Below are 25,629 nucleotides of genomic sequence, written 5' to 3'. Positions count from 1 at the left end.
TCAAGGGCAGTGCATCGCTGTGGGAGTTTCTGCACATTTCTTTCCTAGTGGTTGCACTGACAGGGAGGCAGGCTGCTAGATTCAAAACAACAAACACAAATTGCTGCCTGTCGTGGTTTGATCACTGGAACTGAGAATAAAGTCCTGCCTGGTTTCCACTATTAAAGTTCCCCTCAAGTATTAAGGTAGGGTTTTGTTTGTTTGTTTGTGGGGGTTTTGTTGTTGGTGTTTTTTTTTCCAGGAGCTGTAAAATTCCAGTCTTACTAAAGCCTGTCAGGGCTTTGTGGTTGTCATCAACAGAGTCAGGGCTTCATCCTTCATACAGCAGCTGTCTTGTTCTTTGGCAGGCATGGTGGCCTTCCCATGATAAGTGAAATGATTCTTTCCTGTAGTCTGATAAATATGTGAAGTGCTTTTGGAACCTTTAGGATGAAAGTAAGTAATACAAAGATCTATGCATAAACAAATTCCATAAAATTTAAGCCTTATAGCTAAAAATATTCTGTTATGATTCATTTAAATCATGTTATTAAGTAATTGTACTTCTGAAATGGATGCTTTGAAGGAAGGTCCCTCAGACTAGATTGAATAGCATGTGTTATGTTAGCATTCTTATAACCCTCCAGCCAGTTATTCATCCCACTGTTTAATTTACAGCCTGTGGTTTATGATGGGCCCATTCCAGACCGTACATTGTTCAGCTGGGGAATAAGGGAGGCTCTAGGACTACGAAGGGAACAATAAAAATCCCCTGTGTTACACATAGTTCTTGCATTAGAGATAATAAAATATATCTTTATCATCCTCTCTTTAATTAAACCAAAAAATTTTGTCACCCTCACAGAGTTGTGCCGGTTGGTGCCTATGGCACATAGTAAAGAAGTTTCAACAAGACTGTTGCTAAAAAAAGCAAGGCAGTATTTTAATACAACTCACTGCTGAACTTGATTTGTTCTGTTTAAAAGGAGTTAGAAATTAGGAGTTAGAAGGGGTATAAATTTTATAGCAAATGCTTCCAGAATGTAGCCAATATAAATGGTTTTGCTGGAGGTGTTCAAGAGGGAATTGGACATGGCACTTGGTGCCATGGTCTAGTCATGAGGTCTGTGGTGACAGGTTGGACTCGATGATCTTTGAGGTCTCTTCCAACCTTAGTGATACTGTGATACTATCAATGTTTGAAAGAGAAGTTTCAAATATAGCTTAAATGCATATTGTCAACAGACTTGAAGGTCATATAAAATTCCTTTTCTACACCAACCTGTTGTTTTAGTTCTTTGACAGTGCAAATATGAAATTATTGTTTACTATTTTGATCACACTGAAGCCCTTCCTAATATACAGGTGTGTGCATCCGTGCACCATATTTGTGAGTTGCTGATCTTTGTTTCTGAATCATACTGGGCTCACATTTTGTTGAACACTATTGTAAGAACACTATTACTTTTTATTTTTACATAGAAATAATAATAATAATAATAATAATAATAATAATAATAATAATAATAATAAACATAAACAGGTTGGAAGAGACCTTCAAGATCATCACGTCCAACCCATCAACCAATCCAACCCACCTAAACAACTAAACCATGGCACCAAGCACCCCATCAAGTCTCCTCCTGAACACCTCTAATGATGATGACTCCACCACCTCCCCAGGCAGCCCATTCCAATGGGCAATCACTCTCTCTGTATAGAACTTCTTCCTAACATCCAACCTAAACCTCCCCTGGTGCAGCCTGAGACTGTGTCCTCTTGTTCTGGTACTGGCTGCCTGGGAGAAGAGACCAACATGTGCCTGTCTACAACTTCCCTTCAGGTAGTTGTAGAGAGCAATATGGTCTCCCCTGAGCCTCCTCCTCTCCAGGCTAAGCAACTCCAGCTCCCTCAGCCTCTCCTCACAGGGCTTGTGTTCCAAACCCCTCACCAACTTTGTTGCCCTTCTCTGGACACATTCCAGCAAGTCAACATCTTTCCTAAACTGAGGGGCCCAGAACTGGAGACAGGACTCAAGGTGTGGCCTAACCAGTGTGGTGTACAGGGGGAGAATGACCTCCATGCTCCTGCTGGCTGCACTGTTCCTGATACAGTCCAGGATGCCATTGGCCCTCTTGGCTGCCTGGGCACGCTGCCTAGTGTCAACCAGTAGCCCTAGGTCCCTTTCTGCCTGGCCGATCTCCAGCCACTCTGACCCCAGCCTGTAGCACTGCATGGGGTTGTTGTGGCCCATGTGTAGAACCCAGCACTTAGATGTGTTCAATTTCATGCCCTTGGACTCTGCCCATCTGTCCAGCCCATCAAGGTCCCTCTGCAGAGCTCTCCTACCCTCTAACAGATCAACACCTGCCCCCAGCTTGGTGTCTGCAAATTTATTGATGATGGACTCAATGCCCTCATCCAGATCATCAATAAAGATATTAAAGAGCATGGGGCCCAGCACTGATCCTTGGGGCATACCACTAGTGACTGGCTGCCAGCTGGATGTGGCACCATTCACCATCATTCTCTGGGCTTGGCCATCCAGCCAGTTCCTAACCCAGCACAGAGTGCTGCTCTCCAAGCCATGAGCTGACAGCTTGGCCAGGAGTTTGCTGTGCGGGACAGTGTCAAAGGCCTTGCTGAAGTCCAGGTAGACTACATCCACAGCCTGCCCCACATCCACCAGGCAGTCACCTGATCATAGAAGGAGATCAGGTTGGTGAGGCTGGACCTGCCCTTCCTAAATCCATGCTGGCTGGAACTGATCCCTTGGCCATCCTGTAAGTGCTGAGTGATTGTACTCAGGATAACCTGTTCCATGATCTTGCCTGGCACTGAGATCAGGCTGACAGGTCTGTAATTCCCTGGCTCTTCCAACTGGCCCTTCTTATGGATGGGCACCACGTTGGCCATATTCCAGTCACCTGGGACCTCTCCAGTGAGCCAGGACACTTGAAAAATGATGGAGAGAGGCTTGGCCAGCTCATCTGCCAGCTCTCTCAGCATGCTAGGATGGATCCCATGCGGTCCCATGGACTTGTGGGGATCCAAGCAGCTAAGAATATCTCTAACTACTTCCTCCTGGATCACAGGGGAACTATGCTGCTCCCTGACTCTCATCTGCCAGCTCAGGAGGCCAGTTGTCTGGAACACAACCTATTAAAATTTGAGGCAAGGTAGGTGTTAAGTACCTCTGCCTTTTCCTCATCTTTTATTACCATGTTTCCGTCTGTGTCCACCAAGGAGTGGAGGTTGTCCTTGTCCCTCCTCTTGCTATTAATATATTTATAGAAGGATTTTTTGTTGTCCTTCACAGCAGAGGCCAGTCTGAGCTCTAAATGGGCTTTTGCCTCTCTAATTTTTTTCCTACATGACCTAGCAACATCCTTAAACATTCCATGGGTTACCTCACCTTTCTTCTAAAGATGATACACCCTCTTTTTTTCCCTTAACTCCTTTAGAAGCTCATTGCCCATCCAGGCTGGCCGTCTGCCCTGGTGGCTCATCTTCCAGCGCATTGGCACAGCCTGTTCCTGCGCCTTCAAGAGTTCTTTCTTGAAGTAGGTCCAGCCCTCCTGGACCCCTTTGTTTTTAAAAGCTGTTTCCCAAGGAACCTTCTGAGTTAGTTTCTTTGAGTAACCTGAAGTCCGCCCTCCAGACTAATTAGTTAAATCATGGCACCAATCAATTAACCATGGCACCAAGTGCCTCATCCAGTGTCTTTTTAAACACTTCCAGTGATGGTGACTCCACCACCTCCCTGGGCAGCACATTCCAATGGACAATCTCTCTTTCTGTGAAGAATTTCTTCCTCACATCCAGCCTAAACCTTCCCTGGCACAGCTTGAGACTGTGTCCTCTTGTTCTGTCACAGGTTGTCTGGGAGAAAAGACCAACCCCCACCTGGCTACAACCTTCCTTCAGGTAGTTGTAGATGCCAATAAGGTCTCCCCTGAGCATCCTCTTCTCCAGGCTAAGGAACCCCAGCTCCCTCAGCCTTTTCTCATAGGGCTTGTGCTCCAAACCCATCACCAGCTTTGTTGCCCTTCTCTGGACATGTTCCAGCAACTCAACATCTTTCCTATCATGCTATGCATATGGAATCATAGAATCACAGAATTGTTTCAATCATCAAGTCCAACCATCAGCACAAGACTACCATGGCCATTAAATCATGTACCAAAATGCCATGTCCACATATTTCTTAAACATCTCCAGGGATGGTAACTCCGCCACTTCCCCGAGCAGCCTATTCCAAAGCCTGCCCACTCTTTGAGGAAATAAGTTTCCCTAATATCCAACTTAAACCTCCCCTGGCACAATTTCAGGCCATTTCCTCTTGTTCTATCACTTGATGCTAGGGAGGAGAAAATGATCCCCACCTCACTCCAGCCTCCTTTCAGGGACTTGTAGAGAGCAATGAGGTCTCCCCATACCTTCCTCTTCTCCAAGATGAACAGTCCCAGTTCCCTCAGCCACTTCTCATGAGACTTGTTCTCCAGGCCCTTCACCAGTTTCATTGCCCTTCTTTGGATACACTCCAGCATCTCAATGTCCTTTTTGTAGTGAGAGGCCCAAAACCAAGCACAGTATTCGAGATGAGGCCTCATTTGTAACAAGGCAGAGATGTACAAAGGTACTTTTAGAATAATAGGGTAAAAAATTAGCATCAGCACATCTATAAATGTCTTTATTAGTACATAGGTGTCTTTATTAGTATTTAGGTGTGGGGGTATTTATAGTTTTGTTGATATATGTTACATAGTATCATAGTATCATAGTAGTATCATAGTCAGGGTTGGAAGGGACCACAAGGATCATCTAGTTCCAACCCCCCTGCCATGGGCAGGGACACCCCACACTAGATCAGGCTGCTCAGAGCTTCATCCAGCCTGGTCTTAAACACCTCCAGGGACTGGGCCCCAACCACCTCCCTGGACAACCCATTCCAGGGCTTCACCGCTCTCATGGTGAAGAACCATGAACATGCTAGAGATTTGCATTGTAAAACATAGAAAAAAAATAAAAAAAGAAGAATGTGCTAAATGAGACTTACCATAAATGAGGCTCACGGTGAATGTTTCCTCTCAGAAGTGCATTGCCAGAGGGACTGTATTAATTAGTGCTGAGATATTTAGGGGCAGAGGCGTTAGGAACAGAGAGACGAACAGACACACCAGAGAAAAGACATGGCCCTTCTGTCACAGTACTGTTGTTGAACAAAGTGCACCATTGCTGAGGAGGATCTTGACAGATTCATAGTTTTGATTTTCTTTTAGTAGCCTCTTCAAGTGTTAGTAAAAATAAAAAAGTTTTATGTGTGTTTCAGAATTATTTGGAGTGAAGCCTTTTGCCATCATGCTTCCAAGAATGTCAAAGAGAACCTGAAGGGAAAGGTCATGGAGCCCAGCTTTCACTAACCTGATTCCTGTGCCAAAGGGAGTAAGGTTTTCCACCTGTGCAGAGAGATTTCACACTTAACTGCACCCATGGTTTTCACCAAAGGAAGGCAGTCAGCTTTTGTACACACAGGGGCTGGGCTGGGGGGTATACATATTAATCACTGTGACAGGCATCACATCAGTTGCAGCTGTCAGATGGAATTGTCACCAGTTTATGTTGCACTTTGGAGGTGTTTAATAGAAATGGCTTTGTTAAATTTTAAAGGCAGGGGAAAAAAAAACAAAGACTATGGAGGGTGAGGAGGAAAGAAACGAAACAAAAATAGGTGAACTATATCTCTACTATGCAGTGCCTCTGTCTGGTGGTGGCACCTGGGTGGCAGCAGGTACAGAAGGGGATTTAAGTCATGTAAAAATCTGTGTTTGCCACTGAAGACTTGAAATAGTTTATTTCAGTTGCTGCCAACATGAAATTTCTCTGTTTATGTCTCTAGAGTGAATAATTAAAATCATTAGTGCTTGTTGGCATTATGCTACACCACATCATGTCACATTCCATAAGCACTTTGCTGTGGAATAATGGAATTGTGCATTTCCAGAGACTGATTCATTCACAAGCCTGGGACATGTACAAATGAAAAAGGGCAAACCCCTGTCTTGGATATCTGTGCCGTGCAACATCCTGGTGTCTCTGCCCCTCAGAGGTCAGAACCCAGACCCAGAGTCTGCAAGTTAACACTAAGTACAGTAAATTTTAAACTGCTTTGCAGCATATTAATCTTACACCCTGAGAACTAAAAGTCTGCTTACCTGCTCCTGTTGTGCAGTTGAGCTGCATGGAAATTCATCATATTTGCAATAGGACATTCTCTGGATCATTGCTGCTAACAGCATTGTAAAAATTCTATAAACCAGACTGTTTCCTCAGCTCCTATAAATAGTCAGCTTTACTGCTGGAGTTGGGGATCTGTCAGTCCTCTTTGTTTGTGTACAGCTAAGTCACAACAGCACTGCTGTTTAGATAAGACTTTTTGGAGGGCATAAGCAAAATGTAGAAACTGTTTCTTTTGGGTTTAGGGAGAAACAGGCAAAGATGATGTCTGTATTTCAAAGCTTTTCCAATACAGGTATATGAAATAAAATAAATAAATTAGCCAACAATGTTTGACAGAGCTCTGCTGCAAAATCCGATGTTTATTTGCTGTTACACAGTCAGAGGTAACTTTTGCGGATGTACTTTAGTTTAGGGAATGGCTTTACACAAACAAGCCAGAAATTTGGCAGTGTAACTACACCAGCTAATCGTGTCTGGTTTGGACAAGGCTGAACTGTGTGGTTTTCTGTTTGTTTAGATATTTGTCTCCAGATGTTACTGTATAGAAGAACCACACAACAGACACAGGACACAGCATATGCAGGGAAACCAGTTAAACGCGCTCTGTACAAGAGTTCCTCAGTGCCTCAAGTCAATAAACTGCAGGCATCAGAGAGGCACCACATTTCCTGAATCCCTTTCAAGAGGGATAACCTTAGGTGTAATAACAGTTATGTTTCTAACATGTTGGGATAACAGAAAATCTGAGGGTTATTTCCATTTCTCCAGGCCTTTTGTGCAGGAAGGGTGGCACCCAGCCACTTGTGCTGAGCCTGTGCAAGTTGGGCTCCACTAAAAGGAGATTTGTGAGTGGTAATCATCTAAGTGGCATAGACAAATGCCAAATTCCCAGCCACTGGGATAGTGTGGCTGGCTGCAGATGAGGTGTAGGGTTTATATAGCATGCACTTCAACATATAAACCAGGAGGAACTGAATACACCTTTTATCAGTTAGAGTCACATGTTTTCAGAAGTATATCAGATTGGATGTTAGGAAGACGTTCTTCACCATGAAGGTGGTAAGACACTGGAACAGGTTGCCCATGGAGGTGGTAGAATCCTCATCCCTGGAGGTTTTTAAAGCCAGGCTGGATGGGACTCTGAGCAACCTGATCTAGTGTGAGGTGTCCCTGCCCATGTCAGGGGGGATTTGAACTAGATGATTCTTGAGGTCCCTTCCAACCCTAACAATTCTATGATTCTGTGATTCTAAGTACTGACTTCCTACATCTCTTACTCAGAAAAAAAGAGAGCAGCAGGCTCCCAGTTCTTCATATGTTAGTCTGCAGTTGTAGGCAAACATGTTTAGAACTATTTGATGAGTGTGATTTGTAGCAACTCAAAATCAGATCACGGTTGTACCATCCTTCACTCAAGACAGTGGATTTTCTTGCCTACAATTAAGGTGCTGTCCCTTATTAAGATGCAGTGAAGGTGAGTTTTCCTCAGTCACTTAGCTGGAAGGGAGAATATAGAAACCATCAGTGCTGTCAGAATGGCACAGTAAAGTGATCTGAGCATCCTCTGGAGAACTGAGAGTTGTAACTATGACTTTGCAGACATGAGAACCCAGATCTGAGGGGCTGAGGGTACAATGTGGTGACTTCAGTATCTCAACAGAGTGGTGAGGCTCATGGGCAATTTTTATGTTTGGGGTATTTCTGAAAGTCAAGGAGCTGTATGTGTGTATGTAAGTTTATATATATTTTATATATATATGTATATATATATATATATAAAAGTATAATTTTTATTTGCTTATATGACTAAACCAGAAGGGCCAGCAGTTCAACAGTTTGAGACTTCAAAGGCTACCACTGCCTCCAGTGTGTAGTATCAGGGTAGTTAAAGGTGTTCATTTTTAGTAAGACCAACAGAAAATCCAGTCTCTGGGGCTGCAAGAAAATTTGTTTAGTTGGGCAGTGTACAGGCTACTTTCTCATGTTTCCAGTAACTTATTTAAGAACTTAAATATGTTAAATTTAAGTAACTCATTTACGCTTTGCCAGACATCATAAACTTTTTTCCCCCACTTTCCTCCCTGTTTAAGGCAATGATTCTTTATAAATTGTCAGAGTCTAAATAGTAATAATCTGTCTTGATTTTATTAGTCTGTGATTCGCTTTTATTAAGGAACAAACACGATGGGTTAGAAATCTGCATACCGTCCTCTGACAGTGACCTGGACCTTTTTAAAAGCATTACTTGTAGGGCATTCAATTGAATCAGATGCATACTGATGGAAAAACAACCACCCAGAGCTCTCATCGACTATGTACAGCCAAAGCTTGACAGCCTAGCATCAAACAAAAAATTGATTTCAAACCCCAAAGTCAATATTTTGCTTTTGCAAAGGCACTTTGGCACTTGAGAGGAAAGTTTGCATGTAATATACACATTTGATGAGAAAAATACAGTGAGGGTGGCTTGTTTGGACTTGATTTGGTATAGCTGTTGTTTCCTATAAAGCAAATGAAGTGTTAATCTGTGCAGCCAGAGAGTACCTTCAACTAATCCTAGAAGTGGCCATGTACAATCCAGCTGGGCCTATTTTCTTAGATCACTCAGCTAAACAAATAATGTTACTTAGGTGTGCTTCAGAAGCCCTTGTAGTTTGTAAAGCCTAGACTTGTCAGTTAATAACAAGGTGCTATTTTGCCATTTCATCTGCTGTTTGGTTTCTAGGTACTCCATTTCCACAGTCTGTTTACAAAATGAAGTATGGTTTCACGTGTCCAATTCTGGAGTCCTCGACAGAGGAAAAATATGGACCTGTTAGAGCAGGTTTAGAGAAGGAGATAAAAATTATCAGAGGGCTGGAACCACTCTGCTGTGAGGACAGACTGAGAGAGTTGGGGTTGTTCAGCCTACAGAAGAGTAGGCTCCGGGGACACATTTCAGTACTTAAAGGTGAGCCTACAAGAAAGATGGGGACAGTCTTTTTAGCAGGGCCTGTTACAATAGTACAAGGAGTGATGATGTGATTTTAAACTAAGAGAGGGAAGATATAGACTAGGTACAAGCAAGATGTTTTACATTGATGGTGGTAAAACATTGACATAGACTGCCCAGAGAGGTGGTAGATGCCCTATCCCTGGAAACATTCCAGGTCAGGTTGGATGGGTCTCTGAGCAATCTGCTCTAGTTGAAGATGTCCCTGCTCAATGCAGCAGGGGTTGACTAGATGACCTTTAAGATCCTTTCCAACCCATACCATTCTATGATTCTATGATTTTTCACACATTGTACACAGCTGGACTTCAAGTTTAGGTTTTGATAGTAACAGTCTTTTTTTTTTTTACTGGTCCTGGTATATGTAGCTTTATCAGCAATGTCTAAAATAGCTATGGATAGTGGCTGGAGACATTCAGAGGGACACTGTAGGTAGTGTTGTCATGAGCATTTGTTACAGCTTTTTATGGTCTGCATCTTTTTTTGGTATCTGCTTGTGATCACAGTAGTTTTTACAGATTCAGTGTCCAAGCTGTGCATTTAGAGGAGCACTCAAACCTGTTTACATTGGTCTAGCCATTTTCTTTTGCTAAATGGTTTCCTGAGCTTCTAGGATTTTTCTGAACAAAAGACTGCACCAAATTTTCAATGCAGGTGTGCACAGGAAGGTTTTTCTTAAGGTTTGATCATCCATAAAACATAGTTGGCTGCATGTCTATGCACATAGCATTATAAAGTACCAGTGAGATAAAAGGCTGTGAAGACTGGGATTCAAGGAGCTCAACTTTGAGAAGACTCTGAACCAGAATACTCTCCATAATGAGGACATAGACACTGCTGATTTTAACTGCATGGTGACTCTCTGGTGAGAGTCCCTGATGGAACAGCAGCTCTCTATTATGCTGTTGCTTAAAATACAATAGAGAAAAAAACCACCACAAGGTAGCTTTTCTATTGTTGTTTTGTTACTTAATGGAAATTATACCTCAGTCCTCTGTTTTCTTTTATGATTCAGTGTCGTTTTGTGGCTTAGCATTTCAAAAAACCAGCTGCACAATATGTTGCTGGAGAAAAACATGCATTTCACAGCGTGGTACAAACACTCCTCTTGATGGTAGGAGCAACTAGTCTTATGTCAAATTCAGTGGATCTACTTCTTAAGGAGAGATTTAATCACTCAAATTGTACCACTCATTCCAGGTTTTAGGTGTTAGTGAGGGAAAACAGACATCTCTGCACAGAAAAATAACCAGAATACTGAATGATCTGTTTCACTCCATTTCTGTCACTATCCTGTGACACGGCTTCCTCATTAGACTGCCTGAGTGTCCCATGTAGAAAAAGCCTGTTATAACACAGTCCCTGAAGGAGAAAATTCTCCTTCAGATTGCAGAATATCACTAATAGCCCTGCTTGGTTTGACAGAGCTGCCACTTTTGCACATTGCGCTTTCAGCATGGTGCAGATGGGGAGGAGGTCCTGGTCTGTGGGTGATCCTTGTTGTCATCAAAATCACCAGTCTATCCTATGAGTATACAATATCTCCCATTCTGATTTTGCTCCTCATATCTTTTCATTATCTGTCAACTCAAGGGTTAAATATTTTGCTTGCTTGTCATTTTGCACATGCCGTTGTTGGCTTGACTTGTGTTTGGTAGGGAACCTGTTTCTGGTAAGCTATCTCACTTTGAACATCAAACTCTCTGTGCCCCTTGCAAGGGTACTGGAGAAAACCTATCTGAGTCTCTCATAGTCCACCTGACCTTAGGTGGCTCGTGAGATTAATGACTGAAGGCATCCCAACTTCCATACCCAGTGGCAGTCAAAGTGAGAAGGGAGCCTACCCTATGAAGGTGATTTTAGCTGTCTAACGGTGTAAGTGTTGCGAGCAGCAGACTGAAGTATGGGCCTGGAGCTGAAGCGAGGCTGCTAGCTGTTCTGACAGTTGAATGCAGAGTTCATGATTTTAAAAAAGGGGAGGATTGCTCAGTGTGTGGGAATAAGCATGAGTGCTCAAAGTCACACTACCAAGTTAGTCATCAAAGCTACTGTGGAGTTTTAAGTTCAAGAGAGCAATGAGTGATTCATTCCACCTGGCAGTGAGTATAGCAAAATATTTTATGTACCCAACCCAGACACCAGCCAGGCATCAGGCTGTCTGAATATGAGCAGACATAGAAATGACAAATGTTTAGCAGAACAGGAGAAGCTGGGGAAGAAAAAAAAACAGATGAGAACACATTTTTCACTCTGAGGTTAGCACATTTGCCCTGAACAGAATCCCAAAACCTAATGAATCAGAAAGTGTAATTGTTACAGAGACTAATTTCAAAACAGTACTACTCATTACAAATTAAGGGAAAGAAAAGGAACATGGGATTCAGACCTTTTATTCAAATGTTGTCATATTAGCTCCTCATTGGTAATCTTTTTATGGTTCCCATTTATTCAATTCTTCATTCACAGGATTCTGTCAAGGCTCTCTAATATGTGCCAAGTACAAGCCTCATTAACTGAGTTATCTTTCAGCTCTGCTTTATCTGTGTTGCCAAGCCAGTGTTAGTCAATGACATTTTAATGTTAAACAACAAACAAAGGAAGTAACACAAAGGGAACTTGATTTCTATTGGTGTTCTTTGCAATCAGATTTTCAATGTTTCATTACATTTGAATACTGATATGTTTCATGTTTGATGCCCTTTGGAGACCCATTACAGAAAATGAAGCTTAAAGAGGTATTCATTAAGTTCTGAGCTATTTGGACTTCCACATTGCCAGCCTATCTTCCAGAAATGTTGAACTTTATCTCTGTGACTCTGCTTCCTTGACACCTGGTGTCTAAGACTGAGAGGGTTCCTTTGGTATTGACAGGTCTTTTCAAGGCAAAAATCATCCCATAAATTGTGTTATTTAACTCTGGAGACTGTTAGGAATTTGGAGGGGTGGAGGGCTGGTCCTTCTGAATAGAATATGTTGGGTTTTTCATTCCAAGTAGAGAGGTAAGGACATTGTTTAGCACCAGATTTAGTAGGGTTAGGTAATAGTTGGGCTTGATGATCTTAAAGGTCTTTTCCAACCAAAGCAATGCTATGATTCTGTCATAAACTCCATGTCATGGAAACCAAAGAGGAAAACTGAGAAGGAAAATGTGGAAAATTCTCTCTCTTTGAGTAAACCAAGTTAACTTACAAATACTTGCAGTTATCCATCCTGGGGAACCTAGTGTAGAGGCCACTGTGTCCCGCCCTATAGAGTCTTCTGAATTCCTGTGATGCTGTTGTCCAAATACAGGCTCGTTGTCAGCTGTAGAAAGCTGTTGCTGGCTTTCCCTGCATCCAGGCTATGTGGTGGGATCTGCAAAACCTCAGTGCTGCCTAAGCAGCTATAAATATACAGGGTTTATATTTCACACATAGCAGGAGAATCAGAGCATCTTCCTACTGTCTAAGATCCACACACATACATGCAGCCAGCATGAAGGTTCCACTTCATGGGAGGAAATATGACCACACACTTTATACCACTCAAACATTGCTGAACAAGTCAGAAAGAGCATGTTCAAAGGAGGAGACAGTTGTAATTTTAGGAAATCAAGAAAGAATTTGCTTCTTGGGCTTCCCTTGTCCTGCAACCACTGAAGGTTAAGAACCTCAACAGTTTTGTCATGTCAGGAAAGTTATACACAGCTGCACTAATTTTCAGTGAAACATTTCATAGCTTGTGCTTTCATCTACACCTTTTTAAAAAATATTCTTTAACTTAAGAAGAAGTAAAAAAAAAAAATAATGGTAGGGCAAGGGAAATAGTTGCTAATCCTAGTCAAGGTATGTTTAATTCAGTAATGCTCAGACATGCCATAAATGTTCAGAACTTGTATATGAATGAAATTAAAAATATGCTGTTTGGAAAAACTGCTTCAATCTCAGAAAAAGAAAAAATGCAAGCTATAAAATCCTGTGAAAAATCACATAGAGGAGAATAAGATAGATGTGCTGTCTTTACTTAGCAAAGAAACCACAGAGGGTATGCAAATAGAGACTCAAAATGACACATTTTTACTTGATTTGAAAGCATTATCCATAAGAGCATCTGCAATGTGTCTGTAATAATAGGATGTAAATTGAAATTTGCATAACAGATCTTTGGAAACAGACTCTGATTCAGAGTGTGAAAGTGGAGTCTCCAGTAGGGAAAGTCAACTGATATCCAGGAGAACTTCACAAAGCACCTCTTGCATATTCCAGGATTTACCCTTTTGCCCTTTCCTGTTTGTGTCAAGTATTTATCTCAGACATCAGGTGTAATAAAACTGAAATAATTGGTGCTGGAAAACCTTTGGTAGGATGCCCTTATTGCACAAGTCATTTTCTCTGGGAAAAAATGAAATTCTTGTAATAGATTGAAAGCCCTAAAACCTGGAAATTCTCTATTTATGTTCATCTCCCTCATCCTGGAATTGCTGCATTGGTCTTGTCCTGAGACTGCAGATTTTGGTGCCTTCTGTGACTTCCTTTTGCCTCTCAGCAATCGAGACTAAGCCAAGGAGTCATGGCTGCTGTCTGTTGAGAGTGAAAAAGAGTCACCAACTCACCTAAGCTAGCAGTAGGTTTCTTCCACTCTTGTTTATATTGCCTCTGCGGTCAAGGCTTCATTTCACTGGCAGTCCCCAATAATATCCAGTTCAAGGATGATTGGATGCCTTAATTCACCTGGTGCTGCAAACATCAGGCCACAGATGATTTAGTTCTAACATTCTTCATCCATGCAGTCCATGGTCTTCTCTCTGTCCTTCCCTTTAGTTTGCTGACTGATGTATAGAAAGCTAACTAGTGTTAGATCAGAGTCCCTATAGTGTTATTAATTTTGGATGAGTAAGCTAAGACAGACTCCTGAACACTCCATTTGATTCCTGGGAATAATCATAGAATCATAGAACAGTTTGAGTTGGAAAGGACCTTTAAAGGTCATCTAGTTCAACCCCCTTCAGTGAGTGGGGACATCTTCAAGTAGATCAGGTTGCCCAGAGCCCCATGCAACCTGACCTGAAATGTTTCCAGGGGTGGGGCATCTACCACCGCTCTGGGTAACCTGTGGAGTGTCTCACCACCCTGACTGTAAAAAATTTCTCCCATCTGTCTAGTTGAATTTCCCTTTTTTTAGTTTAAAACCATCGCCCCCTGTGTGTCAGAATAGGCCCTGCTTAAAGGTCTGTCTCCATCTTTCTTATAGCCCCCCTTTAAATATGAAAGGCCACAATAAGGTCCCAGAATAGCAGAGAATCACAGAATATTGTTGATCCAACCTTCAGCTCAGCACTGCAAGGTCATCACTAAACCATGTCCCTAAAGGTCTTGCCAGAGCCTTGTCTTCTCCAGGCTGAACAACCCCAGTTCTCCAGCCTGGCCTCACAGAAGAGGGACTCTAGCACTTTCATCAATTTTGTGGCCCTTCTCTGGACCCACTCAAACAGGTCCATGACCTTCTTGTTCTGAGGACTCCAGACCTGGACACAGTACTGCAGGTGAGGTCTCACCACAGGGAAATAGGCAGACTCACCTACCAGATACAAACGGCCAGTAAGGACCTTTATTTTTAATCTTTTTTCCCCCCCTTTGTACTGATACAAAAGAGAGAAAACATCGCTTTGAAGATGTTCCTCTGACCTTTCTCAGAGTATAGGGTAAAAGGGGTTGGGATGATAAAGGTAATCAGTTCTCCCAATGGAATATATACCCCCTGTCTAACCTAACAAATGCTGTCTACAACTACCTGAAGGGGGGTTGTAGACAGGCAGAGGTTGGTCTCTTCTCCCAGGCAACCAGCACCAGAACAAGAGGACACAGTCTCAGGCTGCGTCAGGGGAGGTTCAGGCTGGAGGTCAGGAGGAAGTTTTACACAGAGAGAGTGATTGCCCATTGGAATGGGCTGCCCAGGGAGGGGGCCATCATTGGAGGTGTTCAGGAGGAGACTTGACAGGGTGCTTGGTTGCATGGTTTAGTTGATTAGGTGGTGTTGGATGATAGGTTGGACACGATGATCTTGAAGGTCTCTTCCAACCTGGTTTATTCTATTCTATTCTGTTCTATTCTATTCTATTCTATTCTATTCTAGGTGGAACATTGACACCTTCATAATTAACACCTGTTTTTTTTTTGCTAGACCCCTTTAACCACCCTAAGGTTTTGGTATAATCCACTACAGTAAATGGTAAGGTAGTGTGTGTAAATACATTATGAGGAGAGAAAGGATAGGATGTATCTTGCACATCTTTGTATTTTATCTTATGTCTAAATATCCAAAAGATTGCAGAGGCACTATAAATGCTTTCTCTGTTGGTCTCCTGAATCCAAGTCTTAATCCAGATTTCAAAAATGTCATTAAATATCAAGGTAAATTTTTATATCACCATCTATATTGTAATTTAGAACTGTGAAAAGTTCATTCAGTTCTGAGCTGTCTAATTAAAGAACATGAGTGTTAGCTTTTCATGGTACAGGACTGTCTCTGCTAAGTATTAGATTGATATCATACATGCCTTTTTTTTTCAAATAAGTCAGCAGATAAATGTTGTACCTTAATGGCTTACAAGCATAAACCTGGTAAAATCAGAGGGGAATGCTTCCTGTGTCTCATGTTCAGTATGCTGAGCTGTGGCTCTTTCTCCAGCTCCATCAAATATTTTATTTTTTCTTCACTTCCTTGGAAGGAACCTGTGAAGGTCATCTAGTCCAACCATCCTGCAGCAAGCCAGGGCACTTCCAACTAGATCAGGTTGCTCAGAGCCCCTTGAATGTCTTCAGAGATGGGGCTTCCAGCACCTCCCTGGGCAGCCTATTCTGTTGTTTCACCACCCTCAGAGTAAAAAACTTCTTCCTAATGTGCAGTCTAAATCTACCTTCCTCTAGTTTAAAACCATTCCCCCTGTCCTATTGCTACATGCTCTTGTAAACAGTCCCTCCTGAGCTTTCTTGTAGGCCCCCTCCAGCTACAGTAATTTTAAGTATCCTTCAGGTATTAGTGAATTAAATATCCTGGCTACTTAATGTAAAAACTAAACTATCAATATAATCAACACTAGATTGCTCTTTCCTAAATGTTTGCTATCCTCAATCTACTTCCCTCAGACTCAATAAAAGTGCATCACTATCACTGATCTTTTTTCACCATATGTTGTTTCATTTTCCTGACACCCCAGTTTTTATGCCACATGCATTTTTTACTCCATGTGAGTGCATCTCTCACAACACAAAGTATTGGATTTTGTGAAATTGTATAGCCCTGACACCTTTTATGGCTTTCCCTAAATTCAGCCTATGATTAAATGTATTCTCTGTCTTCTCATTGACTTAACTATTGGAAGTTCTCTGACAAAGCAGGCTGAACAAACTTCACTGGGAGCGGTATATCCATCATGAAATTGCTCTCAAGTGTTATCTAGCCAGGCCAGTTGGATTTTTCATGCTTTATCGTGAATCAGTGTCACAGATAGATTACAGTTTGCAACCTGCAGTTGTTCATTGGCGTTAACTTGGCTGTCAGGGCAGCCTTTTTGAAGTGCTTTAAGCTTTCAGAACTTCTGTGTATGAAACTGAAACATTTTTCTGTCCAGCTTGGGGATCAATGCATGTGTTACTACAGCATATAGAGCAAGGTTGTGTTACCCTTTGGAGTCTGATTTAGCATATGTTGGATCCCAGCCTTCCTACTTTTTAGGGGTGCCTGCCCAGAAATGAGTGTGCTACAGAGCAACTCAAACCTTAAACAAAATTTTTCTTTTGTTGTAGATCATCCTCCAAATCTTCAGAATCATTCGAGACTTCGAACTCCACCACCTCCAATATCACATGCTCACACCCCAAATCAACACCATGCAGCCTCCATCAATTCCCTAAACAGAGGGAATTTCACTCCACGCAGTAATCCCAGCCCAGCTCCTACGGACCACTCTCTCTCTGGAGAACAGCCAGCCAGCACGCAAGAGCCAGCCCATGCTCAGGACAACTGGTTACTTAACAGTAACATCCCACTGGAGACTAGGTAAGTAATTTTCTTTAGGACTTTGGAATGTTCTGCCTGTGTGTGCTAAGGATGGTATAGAAAATATATCTGTAGAGTTAGTCGTTCAGTTTCTGAGCTGGTGTTTGGCTGAAGTATTTTCTGTTGTGTTTATTACTCCTCATGTCTTTTTTATTTGGTCTAGGAGAAGAGGAAATTGCTCTTTGTTCACAAACTAAAAATATTGCCTTTAACAGCTGCTTATAAGATTATTTTCCTCATTTAAAATTGGAATCAGGGTCATAGATTAAAATATTCTTGGTTTTCTTTCTTTTGTTTTCCTTTAATGTATTTTCTTCCTATGTGGTAGGATAGATCAATAGCCTATTTAAGATACTGAAATCAGTCAATATTTGAAAAGATTTAGCTTTCTATCTGTACCTCATCAAGCAGATACTTTTGTAGTGCCTCGTTCAGGAAAGACTGATCTTGTTTCACCTCATGAGGAGAGGTTGGCTGCAGCATTTTACTCTGCTATACAATTGCTCCAGCAAGCATGAAACACTTGAAAGCCAGGCATCAATCAATTAATGCTGTTTGCATTTAGCCTTTAAATTATTTTCCACCCATGCAACATGTGAAGAGCGTGACCAGGGGCCACTGTTCTAGTTCATAGCTCTGCTTAGGTTCTGCATAGGTTTTGGGAAAACAAGTTATACTCCCTCAGCCTCAGTCCTCCCTTCTGATGGTGAGTGCATTCTTGCTGTCTACTTACAACTCAGTGTTTATGTTCTCCAGAGGTTTTGCTTCACCATTTCCTTTGCTTTTGAGAGACCACTGGAGATGCTGGAGTCATTAGCCTCTGTACATGATATCTTTTTCAGTCTGTAGAGAAGTCTTTCTTCCTTCATTTGTCTTACCTTCTGAAACCAACAAAAAGATTTTAGACGGCAAAAAAACATATACTAAATGAAAAGTGAGCCAGGGACTAAATTTGTTGCATCACTGCCTCTGAGAATCTCATAGAGATCAGGGTAGCTCTGTCTGTGTCCTGGAACAAAATGTGCCCAGTTTTGCCAGATTCTGCTAAGAAAATGTTTCTTAAAAATGAGTGCATCTGTTGATCTTTTTGAAGATGAGCTCTGTCTGCTGGCCCTCCGAAACTTCCAAATCAGACCTCAATATCACATTTGATGGCATTTAAAGATAATTAATTTTGTTGTAAATACCTGATTAAAAAGATCCAAATAAGAAGCTGAATCCAAAAGATTATGACAAAATTATAAGCAAGTACTGCAAGTGTGATTTGGCAACAGTTTCAGTATTTATACTGTGTTGCTAATTCTTGAACATATATACCCAAGCATTGACTTCTATGTGCTATTTCTTGGGGGAAAATAAAAATAAAAAACATTTAAAAAAATCCTTAGACCCCATTCCTGCAGCCTTTCAGCTACCTCTATAACTCAGGAGGTAGCCCTATGCCTTTTTCTAAACTATGCGACAATTTCTTTGGAGAAGAGACAATATACTGTTTTAATAGAACCAAGGCATCCTCACAGCTGACTGGAGTCTTTTAGAACCCACCATCACAGCTGAGAAAGAACATCCTTGCTGCTGGATCAGTGAAGGAATATCACAGAGAGAAACTCTTTGATGAAAGCATCATATCCCTGTTTGTCCAATTGTGATGGCAATCAGAGGGGGAGATGGGGAGGCAATGCTATCTTAATAAATTCTGGAGTTCATAGAACAATTATTGGGCTAGCCCTGGAGAACTCCTGTTAAATTCTAAATGAGTCCAGCCTTAAAGTCTGTTGTTGTTTCTTCTCCACAAAATCGTTGTGGATAACAGTTTTAAAAGACGTGAAACCAGCTGTTCTATCTTCAAGTGGGTTGGTTACATTCTTCCTGTTAACCAGATGGAATGTTGGAGGCCTACCTGCATGAAAAGCTCTTTCAGCATCATTTGATGATTTCACTTGCATCACAAATCAGTCACATTTGTAATTGATCCATAATTTAATGATTTTCTCAATTAGGTAGAAAATGGGTTGTTTCAAGACTGATGTTGTGGCTTTTGACACAGTGGTTGGAATGGCATCATTTTGGCCAGTGTCTCTTCAGACAAAGAACATCTTGGAAAAGAATCTGCACTTTGATGCCAAACAGCAAATAAGCACATTGACACAGCACAGCTGACAGGCTTTTGTGCCTTCTCTAAACAACATTAAGAAAAACAAATGTGTTATAATGGTGTCATAATGCACAGAATGCTGTGCAGCATAGTTAATCAGTAAATCTGTGACAAATCTCCACTCGACCAATCTGCTCTCCCAACATGGAGAACACTTCCATTTCCCTCAATGGGAATTCTGCAGACGTGTAAGATTAGGTTTCAGAACTGTCTGGCCAGCTTGGATGCCCAGCTCTACCTCATCCGTGAAGCTGCAAAGGTTTTTAGGACCAAAAAAAGACCTCCACCTAAGAGAATAAAATGTCCAATATGTAATAAAATAAATCCTTGCCAAGAGACATTAATCCAAGAATTAAGACCTTTGAAGTCTAGCAAGAGGAGATTATAGTAATCTCATGTCAAAACCAGAATTGTATTTCTGTTGAATATCCGTTATTTTTAAATCCCATATTAGTCGACAGAGAGAGGAAACATGAAGAAAAAGTGATGTCTTTTAAACAGGGATTGTGACAGGCTGTGAAACCTGCCCACAGTTATAGATTTGTAAGCACACCAGAGTTTAAAGAGGCTTGATTTTGACTGCCTTGGACTCCAGGCAACATTCAGAGCTGGGAATTTAGGATGCCACTGCCCTGAAACTTCCATACTTTGAAGCAAGGGCAGAGATGATACACTAGGCATACCCTCTATCTGAGAACATTATATATTGCAAGAAGAGCCCCTCCTCTTGTCTCCCTCCTTTTCTTTAGTTTCCCTTTACTCCCTTTTCTCTATTTCTCCTTTTTCCTCTTTCTTTTCCTGTCTGCTCCCTTTTTTTGTTGCTTTGAAAGCAATATATTAGCAAAGTTGTGGTGAGAAGATGTTTGCTCAGCAGTCACTCCTGGCAGGTAAGTTAGTTCCCCCCATATTTATTCCTCACTCTTCCTTCTGTAGCCTCCTTTCTGTTCCTGTGTATTTGACCTTTCAGGAGCAAATACATGCCAAGTATATGGACACATAGTTAACAAACTAACAGCTTTCAGGGGACTTCTATTCTCAGGAAATTTCATGTGATAATCATGTATGGTCAGATTCTACCGCAACTCATGATGAGAAGGGAGCATGGTTTGTAACTAGACAGCTATTCACAGGTAACCTCCAGGGGAGCAGACTCTGTCCAGCCTTCAGTGAGAAGGATAGTCATTCAGTAGTCACCTCAGTGACCCAGCGACATCTCTGTTGCAAATACATACATTATAAGATTATATAACCCTCCCCTCTTCTGTTTTATTGACAATAATCAACTGAAATTCATGGAACCAATTTGACATGGATTTTAACCACCGATGAACTTTTATTGATTGGTGTGTTGCTAGATACCTTGCCTCTTACCCATTAAATTCTCAGTGCATGTACATACGTTGCTTCTTCCTGCATTGGATTCAACATCCAACCTTTCCTGCATTCCCAGGGAATGTAAGGAAGCCATAAACACTTGGTGATAGATGGATCTCTCAAGTGCTATGGCACACAGCTCATGCATGTGAATCCACTTTACTCCAAAGTTATGAATAGGAGTCACTTTCATTCAGAGTTCTGTCAAAGCAGCCCAGGGGCCTCCAAAAGCCTTGAGCTGAGCTGAAGAAGTTCTGGCATTAGCAGCAGGAAGAGGAAGAAATAGAAATGAAAATGAAGGTTGATAAGGTTTTAGAAAAGACAGTATCACAGCTTGTATAATGTGACAGGCCTGGTTTCTCTTGCTCTACCATGTTACCTGCACCCAGTTTCTTTGGCAGGGGAGTTCTCATTTGAATTCACATTGTGTCACTTAAGTCCTGTAAATGCTTAAATCCTTCATAAGTGATAAAGTGTCACAATTCTGTTATGTTCCTTTTGCTAGTTCTGGCCAGGGAATTTATTCACAGTCAGACTTAAATTCAGTTTTGATGATGAAAACAGACATGGGCAAAATCAGGACTGTTTTTTTGTTTTAAAAGAACATGTGAGGAATATTCTTTTGCCAGGTCTTGAGGAACAAGCCTGAAGGTGAGAAAGGCACAGTCTGTTCCCAGCTGTGCTTCTGACTTAATTCTTTGTGTTCCTGCTATTCTCCTCAAAACTACAAAACAGTCTAGCATATATAGGCCAAAAAGTGACTCATCAAAGTACATGCTGGGGAGACCAGATACTGAAAAAGGCTACTGTTGTATTCCGGGTCAAAACCAGGCTTTTTAACATGCAGGCCTATTGCCTGTATTATCCAGACTACAGCCCATGCTCTGGTATTGGAATCTGGATTACAGCAAAACCTTTTTTCCAGCTTCTATCTGAATATCACAGATATTAAACAAAACTTGTATTCTGAAACTTCTAACTAGCAAGTTACTGCTCCACACAGGAAAACAAATTCATCAAACTGGTGACTAAAAAGCTCTCAAATGCAAACCAGAAATTCAAGCAAAGGAGTGGCAGATTATTGCTGGAAATCCATGAGGGTGTGAGGCATAGGTATTCTACAAAGGTATTGGCTGAAGTGGCTTTAGATAATGTGCTGTGCCTTTTCAGGGTAACAATAGCGCCAATGCAGGAGTATAACAAGGGTACAGCTGTACTGGATCAAAATCCAGCTTTTTGAATGCAGCAGTTCTGAAGGTTTCCTGTGTCACTGGCAATAAGTAATGTGAAATGAAGAAAGACATCAGCTCTTGTTTATACATGCACATGGGCGTGTGTGCTTGTATGTTTGTATATGCATATATACCAGGGGTATAGGGAGAGAATTGAACATTCTTGAAAGCTATATATGTATATGTGTAGCATCTTATACATATAAATATATGGTCCATCATTCTAATTCCACGCACAACTGCACTATAACCATTGTGATTTATAAGATCACACTTCATATATGCATGACTCACTGGCTTCATTCATGTTTCCATATGTATGTAGAAACATAGCAAAGCAGACATTCCTAGAGACATTGCAGGACAACCTCATTGAGATGGACATTCTCACCTCCTCCCGACATGACGGTGCTTACAATGATGGGTATGTGACACTTCCGTGGTCTTCCTCTTTACTGTACAGTCATTATGTGATCCTTGCATGAAAGCATTTGGTCGTTCCAATGATGTTTAAGGGCATCACCATTGCTGGCCTCTTCCAAGATGGCTTTAAAAGAATGAAGTTCTGAAGGTTGGAGCACTGTGTCCTGTACATATTAATGGCGGATTCATTAATATGCTAGTGAGCCACAGCATGCCATTTGCCTTTTTTTTCTTCTTTTTTTCCCTTGTTGCTTTGAAAGAAATTTCATTAGAAGTACCTACAGCAATTTTGAGTCTCATATAAACTAAGATTAATTTAATTTCCTTGGAAAATCTTAAACCATTATTGTGCTGGCAGCCTGATACTTCATTGTTAAACTGGTATTTTCTACATTATCTTACAAGTGTCTCCTGGTGGTGTTTGTAAGGCAAGCCTTTGATTTTGACTTAACTACTCATTCTGGTATCTCTGCCTAGCTTTTGATCATGTAACTTTTAAAGTTATAAGCAGCTTTTGACTTGGCATTTAGTGTAAAAGCTGTTGACCTTGTGTTGGCAGTTTCTAATTTGGTAGCCATCATTAAATGAAGATGTGATTAGAGCACCTGACACACTTTGGATATTGGACTTGATGATCTAAGAAGTTTTTCTAACCAAAACAATTGTATGATTCTGTGGTTCTACTTGAACTGCAGGTACTTTTTTGCACAGATCTGATACACCTGTGTCTAAATACTTTCCAAAACACAGGATGGTATCTGATTGTTTGCAAAAATGAATGTTTTGATGTAGAGCATTAGTGGAAATAATGTCTCTTCCTCTAATGTTCATCACTCATACTTAGAGCACCAATAAAACCAAGGCTGTAATGCTGCAAACACCTATTTTGGAGAATTATGTGTTACTTTATACTTCACAAATCAGTGGCTTTTCTGCATGGCAGTATTTCTGCATGTGACATTTCTCCCTGTGACTGCGTAAGTGACTTGTAGAGGAAAATGGAGTCATGTCTCCATCTGGTACAATCCACTGGTTTGCCTGACTACCATGGATCCATGCTGATTGTGTTTAAGCTGGCTGCAAATCTAGCCCCATAAGCCACGGCAGAAGGTGCTGCACTGGGGCTTTCTCTGTTCTGACAAGCTGCATTTTTGCTTTACATCAGCATGGTGATAGAAGAGTCCGATCTGTTTCCCAAGATTCATTCCCAGAATTTGAATGCCTTGTACTTCACAATGTCCCTCCAAATTAGGATTTTCATTTAGAATTCCCATGGAAAGAACTCCCATTCAGACATTTCTCTTCAGCAACTCATGAACTGTAGTGGGTTCTTTTTGTGCTGACTTTCATGAGTCTCACACAGGGTCCTCAGAGGCTGGCTTTCAGGCTGCATTTGTAGTAGTGGGCTAAAGACTGTGCCTCCCAATGTGTCACTGGACAGGAAATGCTGTTGCCTTTGACAGTAATTCACACTTTTCAAAAGCAGGCATCAAACTAAGGTGTTCTGGACAGCTTTCTGGAAGCAGATGCCTCTTCCCCTTGGCAATACACAGCACTTGGAATTCTGGCCTTTGATGCTTTTAGCCATGCCATTGTCCAACATTTGAACTTGCCATGCGGGGTCAGTGTGAATATTCCCCTCTGTGACAATTTGGGTGCTATGGAATGGCTTCAGGTCTCCCCATCTCCATTCACCAATGCCATATAAAAAAACGCTCTCATGCAGTGATCAATGAATTGGTAAACACCTTCCTCTCTTTAATCCAACCTATGCTCCTCTTCAGTCTCCATAGGGCGTTTCTGTGGGAACGTGAGCAGGCCCCTGGTGCTGCCCCTGCCACCAGTCTGTTGTAGCTGTGCTTGGGGTATTCATCTCACTCTAACGCCACCTCTTCCACAGAGAGGACTCCTGCCCTTGAAGAGTTCTCTGTGGCGTTGTTGGCACTGTGATTTTATTGTTTTGTTTTTCTTTACTCTGTGATTTGCCTTTGATTTTTATTCTTCTCTTTTGTGCATGCCATCCATGTCCATAGCCAGTGTTGAGAGGAGCTGCTTTCTTCGTCCTGGTAGCAGTCGTCATCCTCCTACCCCACATCTCCTTTGGCTTGTGTGAGAAGTCACTTGTTGTTGGTCTTTCTTCCTCAGGCACTTCCTCTTCAAACCTGGAGGCAGTTCTCCCCTTTTTTGTACAACTTCGCCGGGATATCCCTTGACGTCCAGCACTGTGTACTCACCTCCCCCTAGGCCCCTTCCCAGAAGTACCTTCTCTAGGCCTGCCTTTAATCTGAAGAAGCCCTATAAGTACTGTAACTGGAAATGTGCTGCTCTGAGTGCTATTGTCATCTCAGTCACGCTGGTGATCCTGCTGGCGTATTTCATAGGTAAGCGTATTTCTGTTTATTTTCTGCTTTTCTTGAATTTCTTTGAAAAACCCACCCTCAAAGCTAACATTTGAGAAGCAGAGGGTCAAGACTGCAGTACAACATGATGGGGAAATAAGACTTCTGATGATTTAACTGTGGTTGCAGTGCTATGGCAGGGAGCCTAACACGTCATAGAGCCAGAAGAGCTTAGTAAAGCATGAGTCGTGCCTTCAATGGCACAGACTGTTTACACCCTGCAAAGCATACCTGGAGTGACATAAACCCACCAAATTTTACCAAAGGAGCCCCTTAAAACAGGCAATGAGGTCCATGTCCAGTCCCAGTCACATCCTGGTCTGTGGGATTCTCTGCTCTTGACTTTGATGGGACAGGATCAGAACCAAGATCCTGATACACAAAAATGTGGCTTTATTGTATCTTTTGGTGGCACAATTTAGCCATTTAACCATCGATTCTGAATGCCACAGAGTAACCAGGAGGGTGGAGAAAGACTGAGATTAGATTGTGACATAACAGAGCCTTTCTTGAGTAGGGAGAGTCAGGGAAAGTTGTTCCTTGGGTGGAGAAGCAGTGGGTTTTTCATGAGCTGCTCCTGATCTGAATCTCTTTGGTTTAGAAGTGTTGTCAGCATTCATTTAAAAAAAGAAAAATATTCCCAGTGTTTGCTGCAAAATTAATTGAACTGTTAAAATTGAAAATTCTGTTTTTCAGCCTGTAAAGTTGGACAGTTACCATTACTTTTTCTTCAGTTAGATTGGATCTTTTGTTATAAATGTCTTACAAAAGTCCATTCTTAGACTTCTGTTTTAAACT

At 41.6% G+C, this 25,629-nt stretch overlaps 1 protein-coding gene across 6 annotated transcripts in view; it reads left to right on the top strand.

Moving 5' to 3' along the window:
• TENM4 (teneurin transmembrane protein 4) overlaps positions 1 to 25,629 on the top strand; it is a 736,598-nt gene that overhangs the window by 456,626 nt on the left and 254,343 nt on the right. For 4 of the 6 annotated variants that reach the window (XM_068140091.1, XM_068140118.1, XM_068140100.1 and 1 more), the window contains 3 exons: positions 16,996 to 17,248; positions 22,335 to 22,433; positions 24,578 to 24,813. In XM_068140091.1, coding sequence (XP_067996192.1) covers positions 16,996 to 17,248; positions 22,335 to 22,433; positions 24,578 to 24,813 — 588 coding nt within the window. The remainder of the gene's footprint in view (positions 1 to 16,995; positions 17,249 to 22,334; positions 22,434 to 24,577; positions 24,814 to 25,629) is intronic. The other 2 variants (XM_068140125.1, XM_068140110.1) reach the window with 1 other exon arrangement.

This window comes from Melanerpes formicivorus, unplaced genomic scaffold, assembly GCF_026170545.1.
Source record: "Melanerpes formicivorus ecotype bairdi unplaced genomic scaffold, bMelFor1.0.p_v2 SCAF_1, whole genome shotgun sequence".
In the NCBI taxonomy this organism is placed as follows: domain Eukaryota; kingdom Metazoa; phylum Chordata; class Aves; order Piciformes; family Picidae; genus Melanerpes; species Melanerpes formicivorus.
Note: the sequence above shows the minus strand (reverse complement) of the source record. Positions and strands in the feature narration are given on the sequence as shown.